The sequence below is a fragment of the Phycodurus eques genome, chromosome 20 (assembly GCF_024500275.1).
Source record: "Phycodurus eques isolate BA_2022a chromosome 20, UOR_Pequ_1.1, whole genome shotgun sequence".
NCBI lineage: Eukaryota > Metazoa > Chordata > Actinopteri > Syngnathiformes > Syngnathidae > Phycodurus > Phycodurus eques.
In genome coordinates, this window is record NC_084544.1 from 11,852,773 (window position 1) to 11,875,815 (window position 23,043).

At 40.8% G+C, this 23,043-nt stretch overlaps 1 protein-coding gene across 1 annotated transcript in view; it reads left to right on the forward strand.

The window, feature by feature from the left end:
• LOC133395631 (uncharacterized) overlaps positions 1-23,043 on the forward strand; it is a 39,312-nt gene that overhangs the window by 11,181 nt on the left and 5,088 nt on the right. Inside the window, exons 3-15 of the mRNA XM_061664708.1 lie at positions 24-182; positions 1,162-3,719; positions 10,047-10,492; positions 10,617-11,002; positions 11,603-12,328; positions 17,452-17,499; positions 18,575-18,693; positions 19,261-19,495; positions 21,013-21,152; positions 21,242-21,368; positions 21,464-21,499; positions 22,479-22,618; positions 22,747-22,873. Of these exons, the coding sequence (XP_061520692.1) occupies positions 24-182; positions 1,162-3,719; positions 10,047-10,492; positions 10,617-11,002; positions 11,603-12,328; positions 17,452-17,499; positions 18,575-18,693; positions 19,261-19,495; positions 21,013-21,152; positions 21,242-21,368; positions 21,464-21,499; positions 22,479-22,618; positions 22,747-22,873 (5,247 nt within the window). The remainder of the gene's footprint in view (positions 1-23; positions 183-1,161; positions 3,720-10,046; positions 10,493-10,616; positions 11,003-11,602; positions 12,329-17,451; positions 17,500-18,574; positions 18,694-19,260; positions 19,496-21,012; positions 21,153-21,241; positions 21,369-21,463; positions 21,500-22,478; positions 22,619-22,746; positions 22,874-23,043) is intronic.

The following is a 23,043-nucleotide window of genomic DNA, read 5'->3' on the forward strand; positions in this document are numbered from 1 at the left end:
GACTGTCTGCTTCTCCTCCCCAGGCCCAAGAATTGAGCTACTCTGAGACAGATCTCCAGAAGCCCAACAAATTTGCTACATTTTCCTTTGGTCTTTTTAAAAAGAAGAAAAAGAAGAAGGAAAATAATCTATCAAGAAGCACCTTTGGTCTCCATAGATCTGACATTGAAGAGCAGCAGGAGGTAAAATAAATTTTGCAGCATCAGATTCCTCTGAAAACTAAATCTGTATTTGAGTAGTAATTGATTAAAGAGAATTAGAATTTTTCCCAAGTTATGTTTTCTCTAAGTGGAACAGTTTTTAGAAGAGGAAGCCAAAATAATTGCAATAGCTGCATCAACTATGCAATATAGTTACAGTATACAGAGCAGCAGGAATCACTGGCCAACTCACAATTTGAATCGATTACAATTCAGAGGACTGCGTTTCAATTTTATTGCCGATTAAACCCAGTGCATCTTGAATTGAGTTTGAAAATCTTTTATTATTATTTAAATATTCATTGGGATTGCAAGATGTCTTTTATTATTGAATTGCAAATTATTTAGTGGCCCCCCGGGAATTCAGAGACCCAGACCCAATGTCCCTTTTGGTGCAAATTACCAAATCGTTATCAGAATTGTTTACATCTACATGGTGATATGCCATCCATCTAAGAATCGATTATTTTCCCAACCCCCGTGTCACATTATTCCAGTGTAACACGGTATAGCAGGTCAATGAATTCAACCGAGAACATGGATTTAGCCCAGTAAAAAAAAGAAACCAATTCAGCATTCAGTGTTCCCTCCTTTTAACATATGACTGTTTGTTACAAGTAGAAGAAACAGTTTTGTTTATTAAAATCACATTTGGTGCTCTTTCCATTCCATTCCTGTTGCCACACATAAGTTACTGTTCAGTCATCCAAAATGTGGTTCTCTTTTCCCGAAGGAAACAATCATTTCTGTACCATATTGAATTGTACTACATACTACATGGTAAAAAAGTAAAACCTGTTTACAGATTAGTGACTAGTTAGATGTTTTCTCTTCAGTGAATGTGTTCATAGCAATCAGGAAGCACTGATAGTGAGCCCAAAAGTAAAAAAAATAAATAAAATTTTGTCGTATTAATGAAATGCACAGTTAGTCACTAGATTATTTTGTGATCTTTTCATAGAAACATGCAGACTTCAAACAGATGGTGGATGATCAGGGCAGCAGAAAAGCAATGCTCAGCGTGTCTCAGCCAGCGCTCGACACCAGCGATAACTTTGACATCCCTTCTCCTCCCTCTATACATTCAAAACTGTTAGAATCATACTTTGCACTCTCACAACAAACCCCTGTCACTCATACCGCCAAACCAGGACCTCAGGAACATCTAACAAATCACTCAGACCTTCTTTTGCACCATGAAGGTCAAAACTCACCAACTGCAAACATTCCTGATTTGGAGCAATATGATCGCGTTCAATCAGAGGAGAAAGAAACCATTCCCGTGGGTGAAAACCAATCCGAAAGCAATCCTACATCAATCCATACATCTGTGTGGACGACTACTGCTTCTTCCGCTGCAGAGACAGCCTCTCAGCCGAACCAGCTACCTTTGCTGGATGCTTCAGAACAACTTCCAGATAAAGTAGTTGATGGCAACTTGGCCGTGACACACATTGAGGATCATGATGTTTTCCAGCAGTCTGATGCCGACATCTTGATCAGACAGCCCAGAAGTGTGCCGCTATCCCATGTCCTAGACACACTTGATGGTCGATCTCCAAATGGTGAACCTTCCTTGACTTATGATGACGCTAATGCTACTTTGCTTCTTGAGCCAGTTCCTTACACAGAATCTGCTGAAGCCCAACAAGAGGTCGTATTTCTTCACACTGAACGATCCATTCCTGAAACTGCAGAAAATGCCACAAAAAGATTGTCTATTAGCAATCAAAAGATAGATCCCCCTGTCAATCAAGATGTCGTTTATGTTGCTTTGTATGAGTCGTTATTTCCCCGGAGTTTCACCTCTGAAATTCTGTCTTCACTTCCAACAAGTCGTGCTGACATCTCCCCTGAGACAAGAAATGTTACCAAATCCGAACCTCTCATGGTTGAAACCTCCACATATTTTCAGAAAGAAACAGATGTTATTTACTCCCGTCGAACAACAAGTGTCACCAGTAGAAATGATTCTTTCAGTGCTCACAATGACCTGCCCTCCCACCAGAGGTTTTACTCTTACAATACTCCTACTTCTTCTGAGGCTCGAATAAATTCTGAGATCCCCGGCAGGTATCTACCTTCCTCTTCCCATTCCTCTACCTATTCTTATTCTGAACAACCTGATGAGAGTCCTTATTCAGTCCGCGTCGACGGAGGCAACAGCCTCAGTCTTTATGAAAAGACACTCTCTTCAATCCCTCTAGCTTCAAACTCTGCCCCTCCTCTTTCTGACTATGTCACATCCCTAGGGATGGACACTCAGGTTACAGACTCCAAACAGAGGGTGATCCTAGTAAAAGAGGTAGTTGCTGACGGGAAGAATGGTGATTCTGGGCTTTCCTCTTCTAAACCAAATGAAATGACTGCAGACATAGGTCTGAAGATAAAAATGAATGCAGTAGATAAAGAGTTTGGTTCTTTTCCTCCTCCTGGACTCACAGAGCCTTTTCCCATGCCATGTAGCCCAGTGTATCTGAACGTAGGATCAGATGATGGGAGCACCATGGACATCTATTTCAGCGCAGAGGAGGACAACATGGATAGTTTGGACGAGCAGACACACATTATGGACAAGATGGAAGACGAAAGTTTGGTGGGTCCCTCTGAGGTCACCAACTTCCAGAGGTTTTCACTAAAAAAAGATAAAATCAAGAAAATAGAACATTTTGAGCTTGTTAATACGGCGATTGAGGGAAGCAAAATAGCCAACAACGAATTGCAAGAGCGTATTTATCTCCAAGATGATATGCAACAATTATTAAGACGTCGGAGAGAAGAATTTCAAGGGCTGGTAATTGGCAGAACTGAGTTTCTTAAAGTTGAAGATGGAAGTATTGAGGAGAGAGATTGTGTCACCAAGGTACTGCCACAGATAAAAGAAGAGGAGTTTCTGGTCACACCGGTTCTGCAGGTGAATACACCGCTGGTATGCGAGTTTGCTGCACCCTCCAGTAACAGGCAGGGGGAGGGGACTGATGAAACCTGGATCAATGTCAATGAAACAGCAAGGCACCTTAATGAAGGGCTCTTAAGTCATGAAATATACTATCTGCAAGATGGAGATGCGCAAAGTCCCAAATATTTGCTTCAGAACAACACAAGACTGGAAGATGAAGACCTGAGCACACGTGAAGTTAGAGAGGCAGAAGAGAAACTTTTACCGATTGCATACCCAATAGGAGAAGAGAGCCCGGAGCATGCAGATACAAAAAGCAAAACGACAAAATGTGGCAATACAGAGAGCTTTGGTGTAGCCGACGCGGCCACACGCCTCTTAACGGACAACGCTGAGCTGCAATCAAATTCCACTACAATTGAACACAATAGGCTTCCGCAGCAGACTGAGTGGGTGGATACAATTGCTGAGAACGCAGGAAACGGCGCACAGCAAGAGCAGGTGGCAGTTGAGCTGCCAGACCTTAAAGCAGACACACACCATCTTCATAACGACGCCACAAAGGAACTCTTTCGGAGACAGGAGCGGCTCCCAGAAGTCAAAGCTGCTCTTAAACAGCGGTAAGTGCCAAAGAAAACAATAAACTTATTGTCATAACCGGGCAAGTCTGGAAAATATTGATAAATTGTCTTGGGATGCAGTTAGTGGTCGTCAAATGTGTGTGAATGAGACCTTGTTGTAAAAGTTAAACTGAATTTGTATGAATTTAGAATGTTTTTGGGTCTACAACATGTAGCCTAAGGGGAAATCTTCCAGCTGCAAAGATTCCCTGTCGACGTAAAAAGATATACTGTACAGGTAGAGCCAAGACAACTAGCCATGTGTGGCCTATTTTCTCAGCTTACAGTGGAGTTACTTGATAAGGCTCATGAATGTGTCAATGTTTCCTGTCATAAAAGGAAAGTATATACTGTTTTAATCTGTGGAGTTTGAACAGTTTATGCCCCAACCATAATGGCTCAGAACAGAATTTGCATTAAAATGTGCACATGTACTGTAGTATGGTAAGCACAACATGATGCACAATATGGGTTGGTATTGATTTTACATTTTATCTGTGCCATGGAGGTTACGTTTGAATTGCAGAATAAACGTCAACGTGATTGCACAGAAGCGACTACCGACGATCTTAATGTAGGGACATTGGCTGAGCAACGAAGCTGGTAAATTGGCTGTTAATTCTTATTAAGGTGGAGATTCTGGATGTTTCTTTTTTCACTTTTGCTAACGTAATGAGATTTTTGACGCGTCTTAATTTTGCTGTGAATGATGACAGGTGATCTATGAAGATGGATTTTATTTTCATGACACTTGAACTATGTTATGCTTTTTGCAGTCTTTCTTAAATGCAGTGAATATGTTGCCATGCTGTTTTCAAAAATGTAAAGGACCATGTTTGATGCCTCACACGCACACACTTGTAAACATACAACACACAACCTCACCGATCCCATCACCCTTTTAGTTACCGAAGTTTTCTACATGATGTTGAGTGTCATTTTTTGATATATAAAGCTGCCCTTTTTTTCAAACGTGTCTAAAGTCACTAAAACAATTGTAGCTTTTTGGGATGTTGCAAGCAAAAGTAGTAGAGTAGTTTTTGTGTGCATGTCTTGTTAGTTTATAATTTTTGTTTTGTGTGTAGTGTCAACAGTTGAAAATGGAGAACATGGATCTTTCCTGTCGATTTTTCCAGAATTAGTGGCACATGATTTAGAGATTAAGATTTAATATGGCCGACTGGTTAGAGCGTCAGCCTCACAGTTCCGAGAACCCGGGTTCAAGCCCCGGCCCCGCCTGTGTGGAGTTTGCATGTTCTCCCCATGCCTTCGTGGGTTTTCTTCGGGCACTGCGGTTTCCTCCCACATCCCAAAGACATGCGTGGTAGGCTCATTGACGACTCTAAATTGCCCGTAGGTGTGAATGTGAGTGCGAATGGTTGTTTGTTTGTATGTGCCCTGTGATTGGCTGGCAACCAGTTCAGGTTGTAGCCCGCCTCCTGCCCGATGATAGTTGGGATAGGCTCCAGCACGCCCGCGACCCTAGTGAGGAGAAGCGGCTCAGAAAATGGATGAATGGATGGATGGATGGATATTTCAAAACCTTACTGTGGGTGGCACGGTGTCCAACTGGTTAGCACATCTGCCTCTCGGTTCTGAGGACCCAGTTTCAAATGTGGCCTTGCCTGTGTGGAGTTGGCATGTTCTCCCCGTGCCAGCGTGGGTTTTCTCCGGGTACTGAAGACTCTAAATTGCCCGTAAGTGTGAATGTGTGTGTGAATGGTTGTTTGTTTCTATGTGCCCTGCGATTGGAAAGTGTGTGTGTGTGTGTGTGTGTGTGTGTGTGTGTGTGTGTGTGTGTGTATATATATATATATATATATATATATATATATATATATATATATATATATATAATATAATAAAATAAAGACAACTCCTTTACTCATGACTTTTGGCTTGTCCTGTCAGGTGAGGGAAAAATAAAGTACAGACTCTGAAATGTACTTAAGTGCAAAAATAAAAATTTGTTTTTGCTGTCAAATATCTATATCTGTTTTGATAACTTGGCACAACAACAAAAAACTGCACACAATATAGTTTCCCTCTTTTATGTTCTTGTACAGTGCTCGTACTGGGTGGGTGGTGGGGGACATAAACCACTAGATAACTTTGTAGGAAGATAATTTCTGACAGGTTAATCAGAACTTAACTGACAACAGGTCAGGTCAACTGAAAAACTACAATTTACCTATATGTGTGTTTTTCAGATTAGACGGCGAATTTTCATAGGTCAGAAAGCGTGTGGTTTTTAGGCCTGGCACAAGACACAACCTATTCGCCACAAATTATTCTTGGACCTGACACTGTCAAGCAATCAGCTTAAATAAGGCATTGGATGGGGAATATCTCATTTCATCAAATCTGTTGTGTCGTCGTTAAATGCTCCCGGTTCACATTCCTCCATGTCACAGCTGTCCCTGTTTTTCTCTGTCCCCAAAATCTCAATCAACAAATCAAAATCTCAACTCTTGTTGACTTAACCACTCGCTATTTATTTTTTTTGTTTGTTTTTGGGACGTCATCTGAGCATGTTAAAAAAGAAAAAGGTGTTTAAAAAAAGTTTTGACTGACTTGTAGTAAGGAATAGAAAGTACTTAAGTAATGAAAGAGTTAATTAAAAGTCTAATTGAGGACACTAACAAAGTATTTGTACTTTGTTACCTCCCACCACTGCTTACAAGTAACTATTGGGGTGAGATGCAATTGTACTTCATTTTTAGTACCACATGATGTCAGCAAATACTTGACTTTGCACTCAAGTGAGTTCATAGATTCACAACCAGCAGAAATAAATGCTTAAGGTTTGTCAGAAGATGAAAATAACACCTGAAATGTGAAATTGTAAAACAATTATGTAGATATAAATTTTAAAAAAGAAAAGTATGATATCCCGCCCTAGCTAACACACCACACGGGTTTCACCCGTCGCAGAGTCATGAGGTTAAAATGAGGACTTATACTCACAGACCACAGCATTAAACACAGTTATGACACAGTGAGATCCTTCCATCCAGTTTGAGCCTATTACAGATAGCTTTGGGCGAGAGGTGTGGTGCACCCTGGACTGATCACAGGGAACATATTATAGACAAACAACAATTCAGACTTCCATTCACACCTCCAATATGCGCAATTCGCCTATTCTTCGGGAATCCGAGAGGAAACCAAAGTACTGAATCTGGAGAAAACTCATGCAACGCGACACAGAGACGTCATTGATGAGATGCAGACCCAGAGGCTTGCTAACTATGTTTCAGCTTGCTGCTCACATATAAATCAAATTTAACAGACATTATTCCTTTAAAAGATGATAAATCTATTTTTTTCTGCATACTCTTCACAGACATTCTTTTATTTTGCTTAGTTAGTTACATGAGAGAAGCAAAATATCAAAAAACCTTCTTAGTATTGCTTGTGTCAATAACCTCTTAGTGTAATGAGTGCAGTTTGATTGCCATGAAACAGTAGGAAATTGAATTTCACTTTTTGAGTTCACTACCTCGTCCTTATCAGAGACCTTCGTGTGGAATTTTTGGAATTCTGTCACTGACTTGAATTCCATGATCTGTCACCAATAGATTTGTTTCTTGTCTTCACTCAGCTGTGGTTCTTTAGTCCAAATTTCACCTCTGTACTTTATCCCAACGTTTTGTACCAGCATACCTTAGTCATGAGTGGAATGACAACTTCTCAGAGAATTCCTTCCCATGTGTCAAGCCACACCTTGACCTGACAAAGGCATCCTGGTAAACTCTTTAAACTGGTTTTGGTTTGTTCTGTTGATGAGTTAGTGTTTTGAATTTGCAAGAAAGTTTATTATCGAGATTTGATAAATAGCCCATTTAATATGGCTTTTCTTCATCCACTCACCGGACTATTTATTCAGTACACATGCATGAGCTAATGCAATCTATGTGAAAAATTACAGTAATTATTATTGCAAAGTCAGATTTATGATGCATGTTCATTTTCTATAGACACAGTAAAAAAACAAAAATGACAACATGTTAATTCTGCCGGCTGCAGTTTGTAGTGGTGTATCACTGAATTGCATCACATACTGAGGTCTTCCTAGTCATTTGCCAAGCTTGTAAATTTTTGATGAAGCTCTTGTATTAGATTGCATTACACTGTGCAGGTCTATATAATGCTGTGGCCAAGAAGAGAAAGTACTAATACAGTAAAGTAAGAAAAAAAACACAAAAAAACCCATAAGATTAACACAGCAAATATAGCAAACTAAGATTTTTTTTTTTTTTTTTAAATAAAATATATATATAATTTCATTTGGTGACATTGCAGGATGAGTCCACAGAGTTGGGAGTTCTGAGAGTAGAATTAATAGTTTATTGTGCTGTTAAACAGCAAAAGAACCCCATCAAGTTAAAATAATCATGCAAAAAAAAAAATAATTAAAATGACGAGTGTTGTTGTATGCTTCTTCATCAATTTAGTTTAATGAAATGGAAGACTCTAAATTGCCCGTAGGTGTGAATGTGAGTGCGAATGGTTGTTTGTTTCTATGTGCCATGCGATTGGCTGGCAACCAGTTCAGGGTGTAACCCGCCTCCGCCTTGATAGCTGAGATAGGCTCCAGCACTCCTGTGACCCTTGTGAGGAGAAGCGGCTCAGAAAATGGATGGATGGATGGATGGATGATGTTGTTTGATTTTCTTACATCTGCTTAGCTGTCTCCCTAAATCATTTTGAGTCACACACAGCATTGCTTGGATGTTGCAGTTATGACCAAGTGGAGGTTTAAGATCACTACCATTAGTTTGATCATACCCTTGAGCATACAGTAGGTCTGGTCGTTAAAAGTGCACTCACTTCTAATAACCATCAGGAGGGGTTAACTAAGATGTGGCAATCAGTTGTTTACTAATGGACCATATTTGAATTAAATGCTTATTCAGCTGTGTAGAGTTGCGGCATGAGGTTTCTTCCATCCATCCATTTTCCTTACCGCTTACGCTCACGAGGGTCGCGGGCATGCTGGAGTCTATCCCAGCTATCTTCAGACGAGAGGCGGCGTACACCGCGAACTGGTCGCCAGCCAATTGCAGAGCACATATAAACAAACAACCTTTCACACTGACATACACACCTACGGGCAATTTAGAGTCTTCAATCAACCTACCACGCATGTTTTTGGGATCTGGGAGGAAACCGGAGTACCCGGAGAAAATCCACGCAGACATGGGGGGAACGTGCAAACTCCACACAGGCGAGACCGGCTTACAAAAGGCTTATGCAGTTTTTTGATTTTGGTAACACTATTGCACTGTTGACGTGCACATTTTAAATCTATTATTGCATTATTTTTACCCTGACCCACCCAAAAAGTACCATGCATGGTTTCTTCATTGACCCAGACCTGATTTCCACAAAGTCTCGTGAAATTTGGTTCAGTATTTTTTTTGTAATCCTTCTGACAAACAGCGGTGGACATTATATAATCATATTTTGGTTTGATATCGCTATACAGTAACATGTATTATGAAAACGAGATTTTGAATGGACCTTTCTGTAATCGACTTGTGTAGACACCTTCATTGAAATATTATCCTCTGGTAGATCTTAGGGGAAAAGGTTACGGCAATCAATGTAAACACACTGTAGTAATTGTTGCAAATAGCTAGAGGCACTAAATCTCTGCATTGGAATAGTTGGTCATCGCACACATTCTTGAACGGTCCTTCCGCAACCTGTTACTGAAAACAAAACAATGCCCAACATTTCAACACTTCATCAAAGTTTCTGGCTGCAGAACTATTTCAAAACTGAATGACGTACCAAATATGTATGTATGTATGTACATATTTCTTTCAACCCTGTACAAAAGGTCCAGTTAACATTTGAGATCATTCATACCTGTGAAAATACACGCATTTGTTGGTAACAGTTCAGGTTGTACATTTTCTTTATCTTATGTTTTTGTAGTTTATAAGATTAGGCAAACACATTTATGTAAGTCTTAGATAATTTAGTCACTGCAAATTGACGAGTGAAAATCAAAAGAATACATGAGCTTTGTATCCTCCCCCCCAAAAAAAGAAAAACACTGTTTTAGCTATGACTGTGTCCAATTTCAACTTATTCCAAATCCACTTTGTATCACTGTCATGCGTTATATATATTTCATTACTAATACAAGCTGCACCACCCACAAGATATGTGTAGTTCTTCAGATGTTTTTTTTTTTGTGGTCTTTTTAAAATAACCGAACCCTGTACATTACATCATGTAGGAGATACTATAATTAAATTCATGAAATCAATGTTTGACTCATTTTCATTTTTTTTCATTATTTGTTTCTTCCAGGTCTTCCACAGTAGCCTCTGAAGCCTTTAATGTAAACTATCCCAAGACAAACGCTGACCAAGAATCAGATGACAAAATGAATCCAGGCTACAGCAGCCTGAGCACCACCCTCTCCATGAAAAATTCGCCTCCGGTTAATCTGGATGAATCAAGATACCGATTCCGTAAAGTATCCCTGGTGCATCCGACTGACAATGCGACCCAACAGGATGCAGTGGATTTCAGCAGAATGGAGTCAAATGGAATGACCCTTTCCACAGACCATAGCTGGACGCACTCATTCGATGGTGCATCCAGATTTATGCCTAAAGAGGAGCCATTATTTTCTGATAGTCCGGGTTACAGACTATATGACACCTCCTCTAGCACTTACTCCACCCCTTTTCTCCCTGAGGCCACGTCGTACAGCTACAACAGCCAAAGCGAGCTGGGAAGCTCGCCAACAGGTTAGTTGGGAGGAGCCTTTTTGGGAGATATCTGCTCCACCTTCAGATGAAAGAGAGGGATGGTGGGAGGGAGAGGCAGAGAGAATTAAGTCACGCTGGCACTCACAACCACCTTCTGTTTCAGACTTCACAGACGCATCCTGTTTTACCGGAGTGTTTAAGGCCACGCTCGTGGAGCTCGACGACCTAGCGGCTCCCGCCTCCTCACCCCCGGCCTCGCCTGACCAGTTCGAGATGGACAACCTGAAGGATACCCTGAAGAACATGGGGCCCTCATTAAGGCCGAGAAGCATCGGTTTGCGCGGGCTGGCCCCGGCCCCCGCCTCCGCCTTGGCCCCTATTGTTGAAGATGCCCCTAGCCTCATCACTGCTGACGTCTTAAGTCCTACAAAGAGGATGGAGGCTAGCGCTGCTGAGGCCCAAAATGGAGTTTTTACACTACCTACTGATCTGGGCTTGAAGAGAAACCTCACCAGAGACACACGCTCACCCTTGGAGTTAATGAAGAAGGTATTACATTTTTATATTGGGTGTAAGCAGTATTGTATTTGACTAGCCTGACAGTTTATTAAATGCACTGTCATAATCATATCTAGTGCTTCAACATAATCATGCACTGTCAAAATATCTATTGAAACGAACAATTATTTTAATAATCGCTTCATTTATCGTTAATGTTTTTGATTAATCGACGAATGGGATAAAAACGTTTTATTTCTATCCCTTTACTCATAAACTGGACATCAGTTCAAATTAACAGTGCAGGAAATGTACAAACAAAAACGGATTATGATGCAGTTACTGGTTTGGTCGGTAAGAGGTCAGAAAAGGTTGATCATTGCAGATGGTTGCAATTGCCTTATTTTGATTTAACAAAGATAATCAGTCTTCTTTCTTGGAGGACGACAGAAATCTGAGAACATTTACTGTTGAGAGGCGGAAACTGCAGGGATTTGAACAATTTTAAGTTCTTTAAATGATTAATCGATTGTCAAAATAATTGTCGATTGATTTGATAATTGCATAATTGTCAATTAATTAATTAATTAATTAATTGTTGCACCTCTAAACCGTTGTTTATTATTGTTCAATTTTTTTACTAATTACCAGCAGGAGCAGCCTGGAGCAAGCGACATGCCCCTCAGAGTATCTGCTACCAGCAGCATTCTCATGAGGAAATCCTTCGATTCTTCAGATGAACATAAATCGCTCAATGGAAACGGAACACAGCAGTCGTCCACAAACTCCCGTCTGGAAAACAGCGTCATCTTCGGAAGTTACAGGCCCTCCACCTTGGATCAAAGGCAGGAAAACGACAAGATCCATCGCTCGGTGTTCCGCAGCGGTTCGCTACCAGATTTGGGCTCTTCCAATATTTTAAAGGAGCTCAGCGAAGTCAACACCACGACAGACTCAACATCTCGCTTTGAACGTTTATCTTTTCTCCGGAACTCTTCGCCCTCCTCGTCAAGCTTCTCAACCGGAGCTGATGACCTCAGTACTCCCAAGAGTCTTCTCCCGCTACAAAACATCACCTCGTCAGCCTCCAGTAGCAGCCCCTCTCGCCTTCTCAGCCCCACCAGTTCTTTGGAGAATTACCGACTGTTCCCTACAACAGAGTCCTCCTTCTACTCAGAGTTTGGCCAGACAGTGAGCCAGGGGACTGGTACAAGTACACTCAGTACCCCTGTTCTGCAGAGGAGCTTCAGTCATGATTCCATTTCAGCAGGAACCCAACAGAATTTGCTGATCAACAACAACCTGCTCAGAGGGTCTCAAGTCCAGAAAACTGAGCCAGAGAGGAATGTAAAATACAGAGCCTTCCCTGATGCTTACGTGAGTATTACGATGTATTCGCAGTGACTCAGTCATGTTTGTTTGACATGCTAACTCACTGACCTCATTACGTGATTTGTAATCTACAGTAGATCGATACTTTAAAAATATTGAATCCTTGGACAAAGGCTTAATAGTGGTTGTCTGCACACCAAGACAAAAGGTCAACTAATACACAGTAACATTTTGTTTTTGTGTCATCAACGCTGCATTTTGAGCAGGTGTGTGCTGCATACCAATCATCCTTTGGGCAGCGTGTTGCCATTGCAGTCGTAATAGAAGAAACTCACAATAGGTTGGTAGTAGGTGAGCAAGGTGACATCATATGTGGATTGTGTGTGCAAACATCCACAAAGCCTTTTGTCTTGAATTCGCATACCCACATAAGCCCCACTGTAACGTGCACCATTCACACCACGTTGTCATCTGAATACCACCACATATTAAAGTCCAAATTCCAATTACACCCAATGCATTGAGTGCATTAAATAACTACTGTTGTGCATCAAAGATTATCTCATTTTGTTGTTATCATGGGAAGTATATTTTCTATTACTTGCAGTGGAGTGAAAAATAATTGTTGAGTATGACAAGATTAAAGAAAAGGTGTGTGCATTAAAACTTGTATTCACGAGTTCTTGCATGCAAGCTGTTAGGCATCGTCTTCAAATGGTTCATATTGGCACGCACGCACACTCATTTTCTCTCTTATCTTGCTGAGGATTTATGTGATAAATTTTTTTATTGGTTTCACTCTTCATATAGCCAGTAAAATATTAAATACTTTTATATTGTGAATGCAAATTGTGTTGTGAGAAAGCCCTGGGCAACGGTTGGGAAACTGTTACAAAGTGGCAAAACCAGATTCTCTTATCAGACTTTTAATATGGCATTTGTACGAAAGGAGTGCCAGCTTCTGCTCGGTCTGTACGTGTCACAAGGGATACTGCACAGCTGTCGCTGGTACTTTTAGAGCAATGTTTGCAAAAGTTGAGCAAACAACATCTGTATCTGCAGAGTGGCAGCAGTTTAGTGTGGGACAATTATTGCAATACTATGCTCCACAGATAAAATGGAGGAAACATAAGCTAATGATCTTAGGCCCGTGTGCAGAATACAAAATATTAATAAATGAAACAACATGCAGCGGCACGGTGGACGACTGGTTAGAGCGTCAGTCTCACAGTTCTGAGGACCCGGGTTCAATCCCCGGCCCCGTCTGTGTGGAGTTTGCATGTTCTCCCCGTGCCTGCGTGGGTTTTCTCCGGGCACGCCGGTTTCCTCCCACATCCCAAAAACATGCATTAATTGGAGACTCTAAATTGCCCGTAGGCATGACTGTGAGTGCGAATGGTTGTTTGTTTGTATGTGCCCTGCGATTGGCTGGCAACCAGTTCAGGGTGTACCCCGCCTCCTGCCCGATGACAGCTGGGATAGGCTCCAGCACGCCCGCGACCCGCGTGAGGAGAAGCGGCTCAGAAAATGGATGGATGAACTGTAGTAAGCCAAATTATATTTATTTATGGGATTTAGTTCGTCTTTAAATCTTAAAAGTTTAACTTTGTCTGAACAGTTTGGGTAAGGCCCTGTTCTGTTCCAGCACAAATCAAAGTCTATAAAGGCATGGCTGGCTGAATTTGGTGTGGAAAAACTTAACTGGCCCACACGGACATGATTCCTTCCCTTTTGGGTGAACTCAAATGAACATTGTCACCCAAGGCCTGGAGTTGTAAGCAATACTTTTGTCTATCTATACCTGTATATGCTCCTGTATAGTAGGAATGAACAAGGATGTGATTTATCGCTTCATCCTCCTCCTTTGTGTACGGAGGAGAAGTGGTGCACGCTGGGAAACCGGGAAGAACAAAGTACACGTGTTGTGTCAATGACTGCAGAACGTAATCTTCTAAATGCTTTGGCAAGCTGCAATATCAAACGTCTTCGTGCATTTAAACCATCAGTGACACAGCTGACATGAAGGCGCATGACTTCTCTTCTTCTTTCCCTCTGCAATGTTGTCCCCACACGCCACACCCATTTCAGCTATCTATGTCTGTGACATGAGGCCACACCTCACCTTTCGTGTTTGTTTTTCTCTCTAGAATATTTGATGAAATTGACTTGACATCTGACAAAAAGGATCAACTATTTGCTTTGATGATTCTCTCCATTTGATTTGTTCAGTGGATAAATTGCACATTCCACTTACACATGAGGCATTTTTTGGCCAGGCCAGGAGGAAATGTCTGTTTCAGTTAGTTTTTCATGGACGTATACTGTAGATTGCCTGTGGGCAAAAGGTTGTGGTACACTACTACACTGTACAGCTGTATTACTTAATACAGTAATATATTCAAAAAAGGAAGAGCGCTTTGACGACACTGTTTATTTTATTATTGAAGGGACATTTAACCAGACTCTTTATTTATTATGTCAAATACAACAGATTTTACTTAACAAATGTACTCTAACTGGATTTAATTAAAAAAAAATAATAATAATAATAATTAAAGAAAAAAGTTAAAACCACTGTAACAAGGTGCAGTGTCTGAACATTTAATTCGGTGATTCTTTTGCGTACCACGAACGGGAGCCCGCGTAGCACTGGTGGTACTTGGACAACACTTTGTTCATCACTGACTTATGACAGCCGTGATTTCAGCCATGCCAGGCGTCTCATGACCTGCAAAGAGAGCGAAGCACTTGTGAACTTTGAAACTTGAAGTTTTTGTTTCATGAATGAGTAAAATGTTCCATTTGTCTTTCTATAGGTCAAATCACATTTACAAGAAATAATATTCTTTTATTAACTGTTTTTTATTGTTTCAGTTGTTTATCTATGGGTCGTCCGTAATGATAATCAAAGTGCCTCACAGTTTTGAGGTTGGCGGTTCGAAGTCTGCTTTGGTTTTCTCCAGGTACTGCGGCTTTGTCCCACATTCAAAAAACAAAACAAAACCATGCATGTTAGGTTAATTAAAGACTCTAAATTGTCCTTAGTTGTGAGTGTGACTGGTTATTTGTCTATTTGTGCCTTGAGGACTAGTCCAGGGTGTACCGCGCCTCTCGCCCAAATTCAGCGAGGATCTGCTCCAGCTCACCCGTCCGTGACCCTAATGACGATAGGCAGTATTGAAAACAGAAGAATGGATGTTTATCTATGCAGCAAGAATGCCACTTTTATTATCTGGTTTTGGATTATTTGTTGGGGATTGATGCCTGCTGCCCAATAGCTATGACAGGTCATATACAGTATATCATATTGCACAATGGAAAAAGTAAATGATGATATTTAATGCTTGATCTTAACACCTTTTGGATACAATTGTGACATAGAGAGAGAATTCTGTAAAACTAAAATTGAAGTTAAGCAACATATTCACTGGCTTTATACATAATTCAATTCAGAGCTCCCACACAGAATAAGTTGAGTGATACCCGATAACCAAAAGACACACACAAAAATGCACATCAGCATTTGTGTTAACAAGTAACCACATTAGATGTATCCCAACATTCCACAAACGTATGAGGGACAGCGTTTAAACAGTGAACCGTACAGTGACTTCATTCATTCGTTGTTGTTTCACTGTGCTGCCAGTGAACATACTCATTATCAGTTTGCATGACACTGAGGCATCAGGTTAAACAGGTACAGATTAATTAATACTCGTCTGTCAAAAAAGTGGGCGCAGAGGAAACAAATTCCGCCTTTAAAACTGATGCCATTGAAGTTTTTCAATAGGGTGATACGTCATTTCGTTCAGTACACATAAATTATTAACAAAGCTAATATACAAAGATAATACAGTAGCGCTGCAATAAATTCCACCCGGCTAGACTACTGTAATGGACTCTTCGTGGGTGTCAGCGCGTCTGCCATTCGTCGTCTGCAGAATGCTGCTGCACGTCTTTTAAGTGGTACATGTAAATTTGAGCACATTTCCCCCCCATCTTCGTCACCCTTACGAGCCAACTCACTCTCTCAGGTCAGCTTGCCAGCTGCTCCTGACTGTCCCAAAAGTCAGACTGAAGCTCAGGGGGGAGCGAGCCTTTGCTGTTGCTGCTCCAAAACTATGGAACCAACTGCCTCAGCACATTTGACAGGCCTCCTCTTTACCCGTTTTGATACCCAGTGAGATGTTGATGTTATCTTTATTTGTATTCCTACTTATTGTATTGCTCTTTTTATGACTGGCATTTGTGTCTTTTATTCCATCCATCCATTTTTCGTTACCGCTTATCCTGACTTGGGTCGCGGGCTGCTGGAGCCTATCCCAGCTATAGTCAAGCGAAAGGCAGGGCACACCCTGAACCGGCCGCCAGCCAATCGCAGGGCACATAGAAACAAGCAACCATTCGCACTCACATTCACACCTACGGGCAATCTAGAGTCTTCAATTAACCTATCCTGCATGTTTTTTGGGATGTTGGAGGAAACCGGAGTGCCTGGAGAAAACCCACGCAGGCACGGGGAGAACATGCAAACGCCACACAGGAGGGGCCGGGATTTGAACCCCGGTCCACAGAACTGTGAGGCAGATGTGCTAACCGGTCTTCTACCGTGCCGGCGTGTCTTTTATTATTTAATTTCCCCATGTTTTGTGTATTATGTGAACCTCTCTCTCTGTTATGTATTTGTTGCTTCATGCAGCACTTTGGTACACTGTGCGTGCTTTTTAAGTGCCTAACCATTAAAGTTGGATTGGATATTTGGGAATCATACTGCTTGTTTAATATCTGTGCCCAAGGTTCTCGGTTATTAATACTGATAATTGGAATTGTATATATTTATTTGTAGCTGACCTTAGAGTAAGTTGAAGTGATAAAGGGGTGGTGAAAGAGAAATGTACTAACTTCACTACTAGGCAGAGCAAGCCTTTCTTTCTGCTTTCATCCCCTTCATGTATTGTTGTGATGCACAAGAAAAATCCTTCGAACTGATCACATATTACCACATGTTGGTTAGAACTCGAGTACTTGACAGTAATAAATGTTCATGTATCTACACTTTGATTTAATGTGAATTACACGCAAGAAGAGGGCGCTATCTTGATCGTTGTTGATATAATCGACCATGTTTAAATGTATTTTAATAATATATATATATATTTTGTCCATAGCTCACGAAAGAAAAGGAACACGGAAAGCTCAACCCTCGTCCCGGAAAGGTGAGTCACTCTACATTTTAAGATGAAATCTGCTTGAGATGCTAAACTTGAGCTCAAACCAATTTGTGCCATCACTCAAAAAGCTTCTACTGTGGAATTGAAACAGTCAAATACACTCCTGTCTGTTTTGTTCTCCAGTGGATAACTGGCTAAGACAAAGAAGAAGTGCGGGGGGCATAAGTGGGAGAAATGCGATGAAGATTTTTAGATTTTCAGTCCGTTGAAGTGATGGGGCCCAAGGAGGGAAGGTATTTGACTTGGGAGGACCAGACATAGTTATGCAGTAGATATAAACTTTTTTTTAAAGTATTTTCGTAGTCTCATTTAAAGTATTCAGGAACTTCATTCCCCCCCCCCACCTCAAATGAGTTATCTTGCCTTTGCAAAGTCTACTCAAACTGAAAAACAAAACAATCCTTGTCCCAAAACATCACTTCATACTTTGATAGCTTATTTGATTTGATTTACAAAAGGGAATTATGGGAACATTTACGTATACTGGGATATAGATTCTATTTTGAACAGTTTAAGGAATTTGCTACAGCTCTCCATGACAATGTCTTGTAATTAAACAAAAAACCTACCAACCCAGTCATAGATTTAGGTTGTGCTTTGTATTCAAGGGATAGTAAGGTATAGCACATATTTTAATATCTACACTGCAAAAACCTCAAATCTTACCAAGAAACGTTGTCTTATTTCTAGTGAAAACAGATCTGATTACACTTAAAATAAGACCCGTCACATAAAAAGTCCTTTGTTTTTCGAAAATGTTCATTTGTTTCAAGCCCATTTTTACTTGAAGTAGAAAAAAAAAAACTTCCTCCAGTGGCATTTGAAACAAGTGAAAAGTTATTTTGTGATGTTATTAGGTGATAAGTGTGATTTTAAGTGCAACCATGTTGGTTTTGACAAATATTCTTGATGAGATTTTGACTTTTTGCAGCGTAGGTATACAGGCACTGTACATTTGCAAAAGTGGACGTCGACATTTTGACATCCTGCCATGCATTTCACCCTCTGAACATAAAAGTAGCAAAACTGTTATTGTAATTGCTGTGTGTTTTTTGTGCAGATGTATATTTTTGACCGGCCAGGGATGTGTGGCCAGCGGATCGAGCTTCGTAGTGATGTTGTTGACGCCACGTCTTGGGAGCTGCAGGAGACTATCTCCATCAGGGTGCTCAGAGGAGGGTATGTAGAATATCTGTGTACAGCATTCTTTTCATTTCCAGGAGCTGGAAATAAGCAATGCAAACAAACTGGACAATAAAATGATTTTCAAAAATGAGACCAAACAGACAAACACTTAGAAATAGAATTACTTCTTATGCATGTAAATAAATACCACTGATGTGTGTCTCTATGTATATCAGCTAACAAACATTATCTTGTCAATCTTTTCCTCATTCCAAATGCAAATTGCATTGTCTGTTAAAATGGAAATCAGTAAAGGCAGACGTCAAGTCCACACCCTCTTTCTTATGTGGATATTTTGTCTAACTAAGCCCTTATTTCCGGGTGTGCTCAGCTTGTGTCGGAATACTTTTTGTAGCACTTATCTGGAGACATAAAACATGCCTTAAATAGTTAACACACCCACATGATAGCTACAAACACGCACTGACACTGACAGTGTGGAAGGTTTTGCAAAGATTGTTCACACTGATAAACCGAAGTAACCTCTGAAGGTCTATTCTGCTAAATCAATTAGGGTCAAGAACTTTCATATGAAGCTGACAGGCACCGCCTCCTCTTTAGATGGGTGCTGTATGAGAAGCGCAACTTTAAAGGAGAGAAGATCGCCCTAGATGAGGGAGATATCGAGCTCACCTGCCCTTTTCAGAAAACAGAGGAGGAGGGGGAGCAGCAGATGAATGGACAGAAAGTCGCTGAAGAGCAGGAGGGTGAAACGAATGGAGAAACAAACGAGGGACAGATGAAAACGAAACCAGCCAGGGGGTTCATCATTGGTTCTGTTCGAAGAGCAGTCAGGGTAAGAGGAAGAGTCACGCCCCCCCCCCCTTTTTTTTGTTTTGACCTCATAAATATTGTTGAACATATATACAGTATATAGTATCCTCATTCACACACTGATGGCTGCAAATAACCACATCTTTAAAAAAATACCTGTATATAAGTTAAAATAGTAACCTACCTGTAATGCATGAAGTAAATCGCAATGATATTTTATTTTCAGTGATTGTTTTCCCTACTTATCATTTACATTGGGTCATTACTACATGTGTTGATTCCAATAACATGTCGACACTTGATATATTGATTCAATGAAGCAACAGAAAATGTTTTTTCCCATATTGTTATGTAGAATTAAATAATTCGAACTATGTTGAAGACAGCAAATCTGCACTCCCACTTCCCTCACTGTCAAACTGTGGACATGAACATGCTACAACAATGGCAGTTGCCCATATCCATCCATCCATTTTTCTGTACCGCTTTTCCTGACTAGGGTGAAATGATTGCTCTTTGTCTGATACATCCTCTCTCTCCTCTTCCTCCTTGGCCTCCTCTTACTCTGCCTCTCCCTCTGTATCCATTGTGAAACTTCAACAACAAGGGCTTCATGAAATGCTCAATATTGGTTTCTTACACCTGTGCATTCATTAAGTTTCCCTTTTGCTACCTTTGTTTACCACTATACAACACAAGCGCGTCACAGTGCAAAATGTGTTTTAGTGGGTGAGAATATGTTTGCAAGTTGTGTCTAACTGGGTGAAAAGTGCTTAACGTTCTAGCAAAAGGGTGACAAATTCATTTAATGGTGTCAGGGCCCTGAGCATTTGGTTCAGACAGACCCATTTAGCAAATGAGAAATGCTGCAATCAGGTGTTCAGTGTGTCTTTGGGTGCTCATGTGTTGGATGTACTGACCTCTAGTGGTGAGGTGAACCTCTTCTCCACGGGTGAGCTGGGGAACTGAAAGCGGCCTTTATCCATCCATCCATCCGTTTTCTTAGCCGCTTCTCCTCACTCGGGGCGCGGGCGTGCTGGAGCCTATCCCAGCTATCATCGGGCAGGAGGCGGGGTACACCCTGAAATGGTTGACAGCCAATTGCAGGGCACATACAAACAAACAGCCATTCGCACTCGCATTCACACCTACGGGCAATTTAGAGTTGTCAATTAACCTACCACGCATGTTTTTGGGATGTGGGAGGAAACCGGAGTGCCCGGAGAAAACCCACGCAGGCACGGGGAGAACATGCAAACTCCGCACAGGCGGGGCCGGGGATTGAACCCCGGTCCTCAGAACTGTGAGGCAGACGCTCTAACCAGTATACCACCGTGCCGCCAGCGGCCTTTAGTGTATTGGAATAATGGATTGAAAAATTCTAGTTGGCGTGTTTACAATGTAATTTTGAATATTCAGCTGCTCCCTAAATACTGAACATATATTGAGTAAGGTATTCTTTTGTATATCCACTTTGAGTAAGAGGTTAATGCTGTGTGTGATTGACTTAATCTCCTATTCCAATCTCTCACTCCACAGGACTACAGTGTCCCTGAAATCAGTCTCTTCCCAGAGGAGAACGCTGAGGGCAAGAAGGTCATCTTCAGAGATACATCAGAAGACGCTAGAATTTTTGGATTCCCCATCAAGGCTAACTCTATTATCATTAATGCTGGGCTGTGAGCATTGACAATGGGCTATTTTGTACAATAATGGAAGTCATGTGTTGCAGGGTGATGATTTTAGTTGAATTTATGATTTTAAACAGGTGGCTCGTATTTGCAAAGCCGTTCTTCGAGGGCGTACCGCGCGTGTTGGAGGTCGGGGGATATTCCAATCCTGCATCCTGGGGTGTGGAACAGCCATATGTGGGATCATTGCATCCACTCAAAGTAGTAAGTGACACATACATACAAGTCTACATATGTTTTAAATGTATTTTAAAAAGTATGGTCAGCACTAATTATCATTCCATTTTTTTTCCTCAAAGGGGGAACCAAGAGTGGAAAATATAAGTGAACCAAAGGTAACAAAGCACTCGCACAGCAACTATTGCATCTGCTATGAATTTCTAGGGATTGGTACTATTATTAATATATGTAAAATGTAATGTATAAATGCAACTACAGTAAACCAGGGAGAAAAATAGAGTACAGTGTTAGAACTTTGTCTGAAGATGCCCTTAGCTAGTGATATGACCTAAACATGTACCATGTCACCCATTGTAGGTCGGAATTATTTTAAAATGTTTAAAAAGAGAGAGTATATTTCTTCAATAAAGATAAATATTCACCCAAAAGTGATGTAGATCAGTTGCGAAACACAAGAAAAGTGTACAGTTGTGTTCAGAATAACAGCAGTGTGTACAGTAGGTTCCAGACCAACAAGATTAGCATTACAGAGAGGCCAACCCAATCCCTGAATTTTAATCTCAATTGGGAATTGGTGGGGTGACATTAAAAAAATATATATAAAAAAAATCCTGTTCCTGGGGTAAAATCAAGAAATGCAGGAAAATTGTGAAATGTAAGCAAATCCTATTGTTCTTGACTGGAATACCAAGTCAAAGGTGCCACAAATCAATCGACTTGATGCAACAAAATCTAACATTTTTCTTCACTTTCTATGAAGGTGTAGTAAATACGTTTTTTGTTTTGTTTGTTTATTTTGATTAGGAATTGAATATGTAGTGTTGTATTTCTGTATTTAGATTTCAAAGCTGTTATATGAAATAGGAGCGTTACATACCTGTGCCATTATAAATACAAATGTGCTAATCAAGCATACATTTAACCTTGGCATATTCATAGAAATAGTCGTTCACATCTATGGGATTGTTGTTTAAACTCTCAAAGTTGAAAGACGAATGGCTTAAAATTGAAGCTCAGAAAAGAAACAGATCCACCAGCAACACAAATAAAAGCATCAGAACTTACAGGACCTTAATTTAAAGACGGGATCCAAAGAACTTTACCACGCTGTGACTTTCCACTATTTGTCTGCAGATTGAGATTTACGAAAGGTCGTACTTCACTGGCAAATCAAGGATCCTCACCACTAACATGAAAGATTTCATGACACGAGTAGACAGGCAGCAGGGTGCCTTCATGTACAGTGTGGGCTCCCTCAAAGTGCACGGAGGAATGTGAGTGCTGCTGTAAAATGTTTGTGAGCCTCATATTGTGAATCATTCATTATCATCATCATCATCACAATACATTTCTACATATTTTTAACCTGCGTGTGTGCGTGTGTGTGTGTGTGTTGATGTAGCTGGGTGGGCTATGAGAAGGAGGGATTTCGAGGAAACCAGTACCTGCTGGAGGAGGACGATTACCACGACTGGAGAGTTTGGGGAGGCTCAAACTCAGAGCTACGCTCCGTTAGGGTCCTACAAGCTGTGAGTTGGAAGGGATGTTTATTTTTTTGTAAGTTTAGTTGAGTCTTAATGTTTAATGAGTTCATCTTAATAGTCTTTAAGGTGGTTGTATTGTTTTCCATGACGATATATTACGGATGTTACCCTTGATGAAACTGTCCTCTTACAATTGAAAGGGATTATGTAAGAGT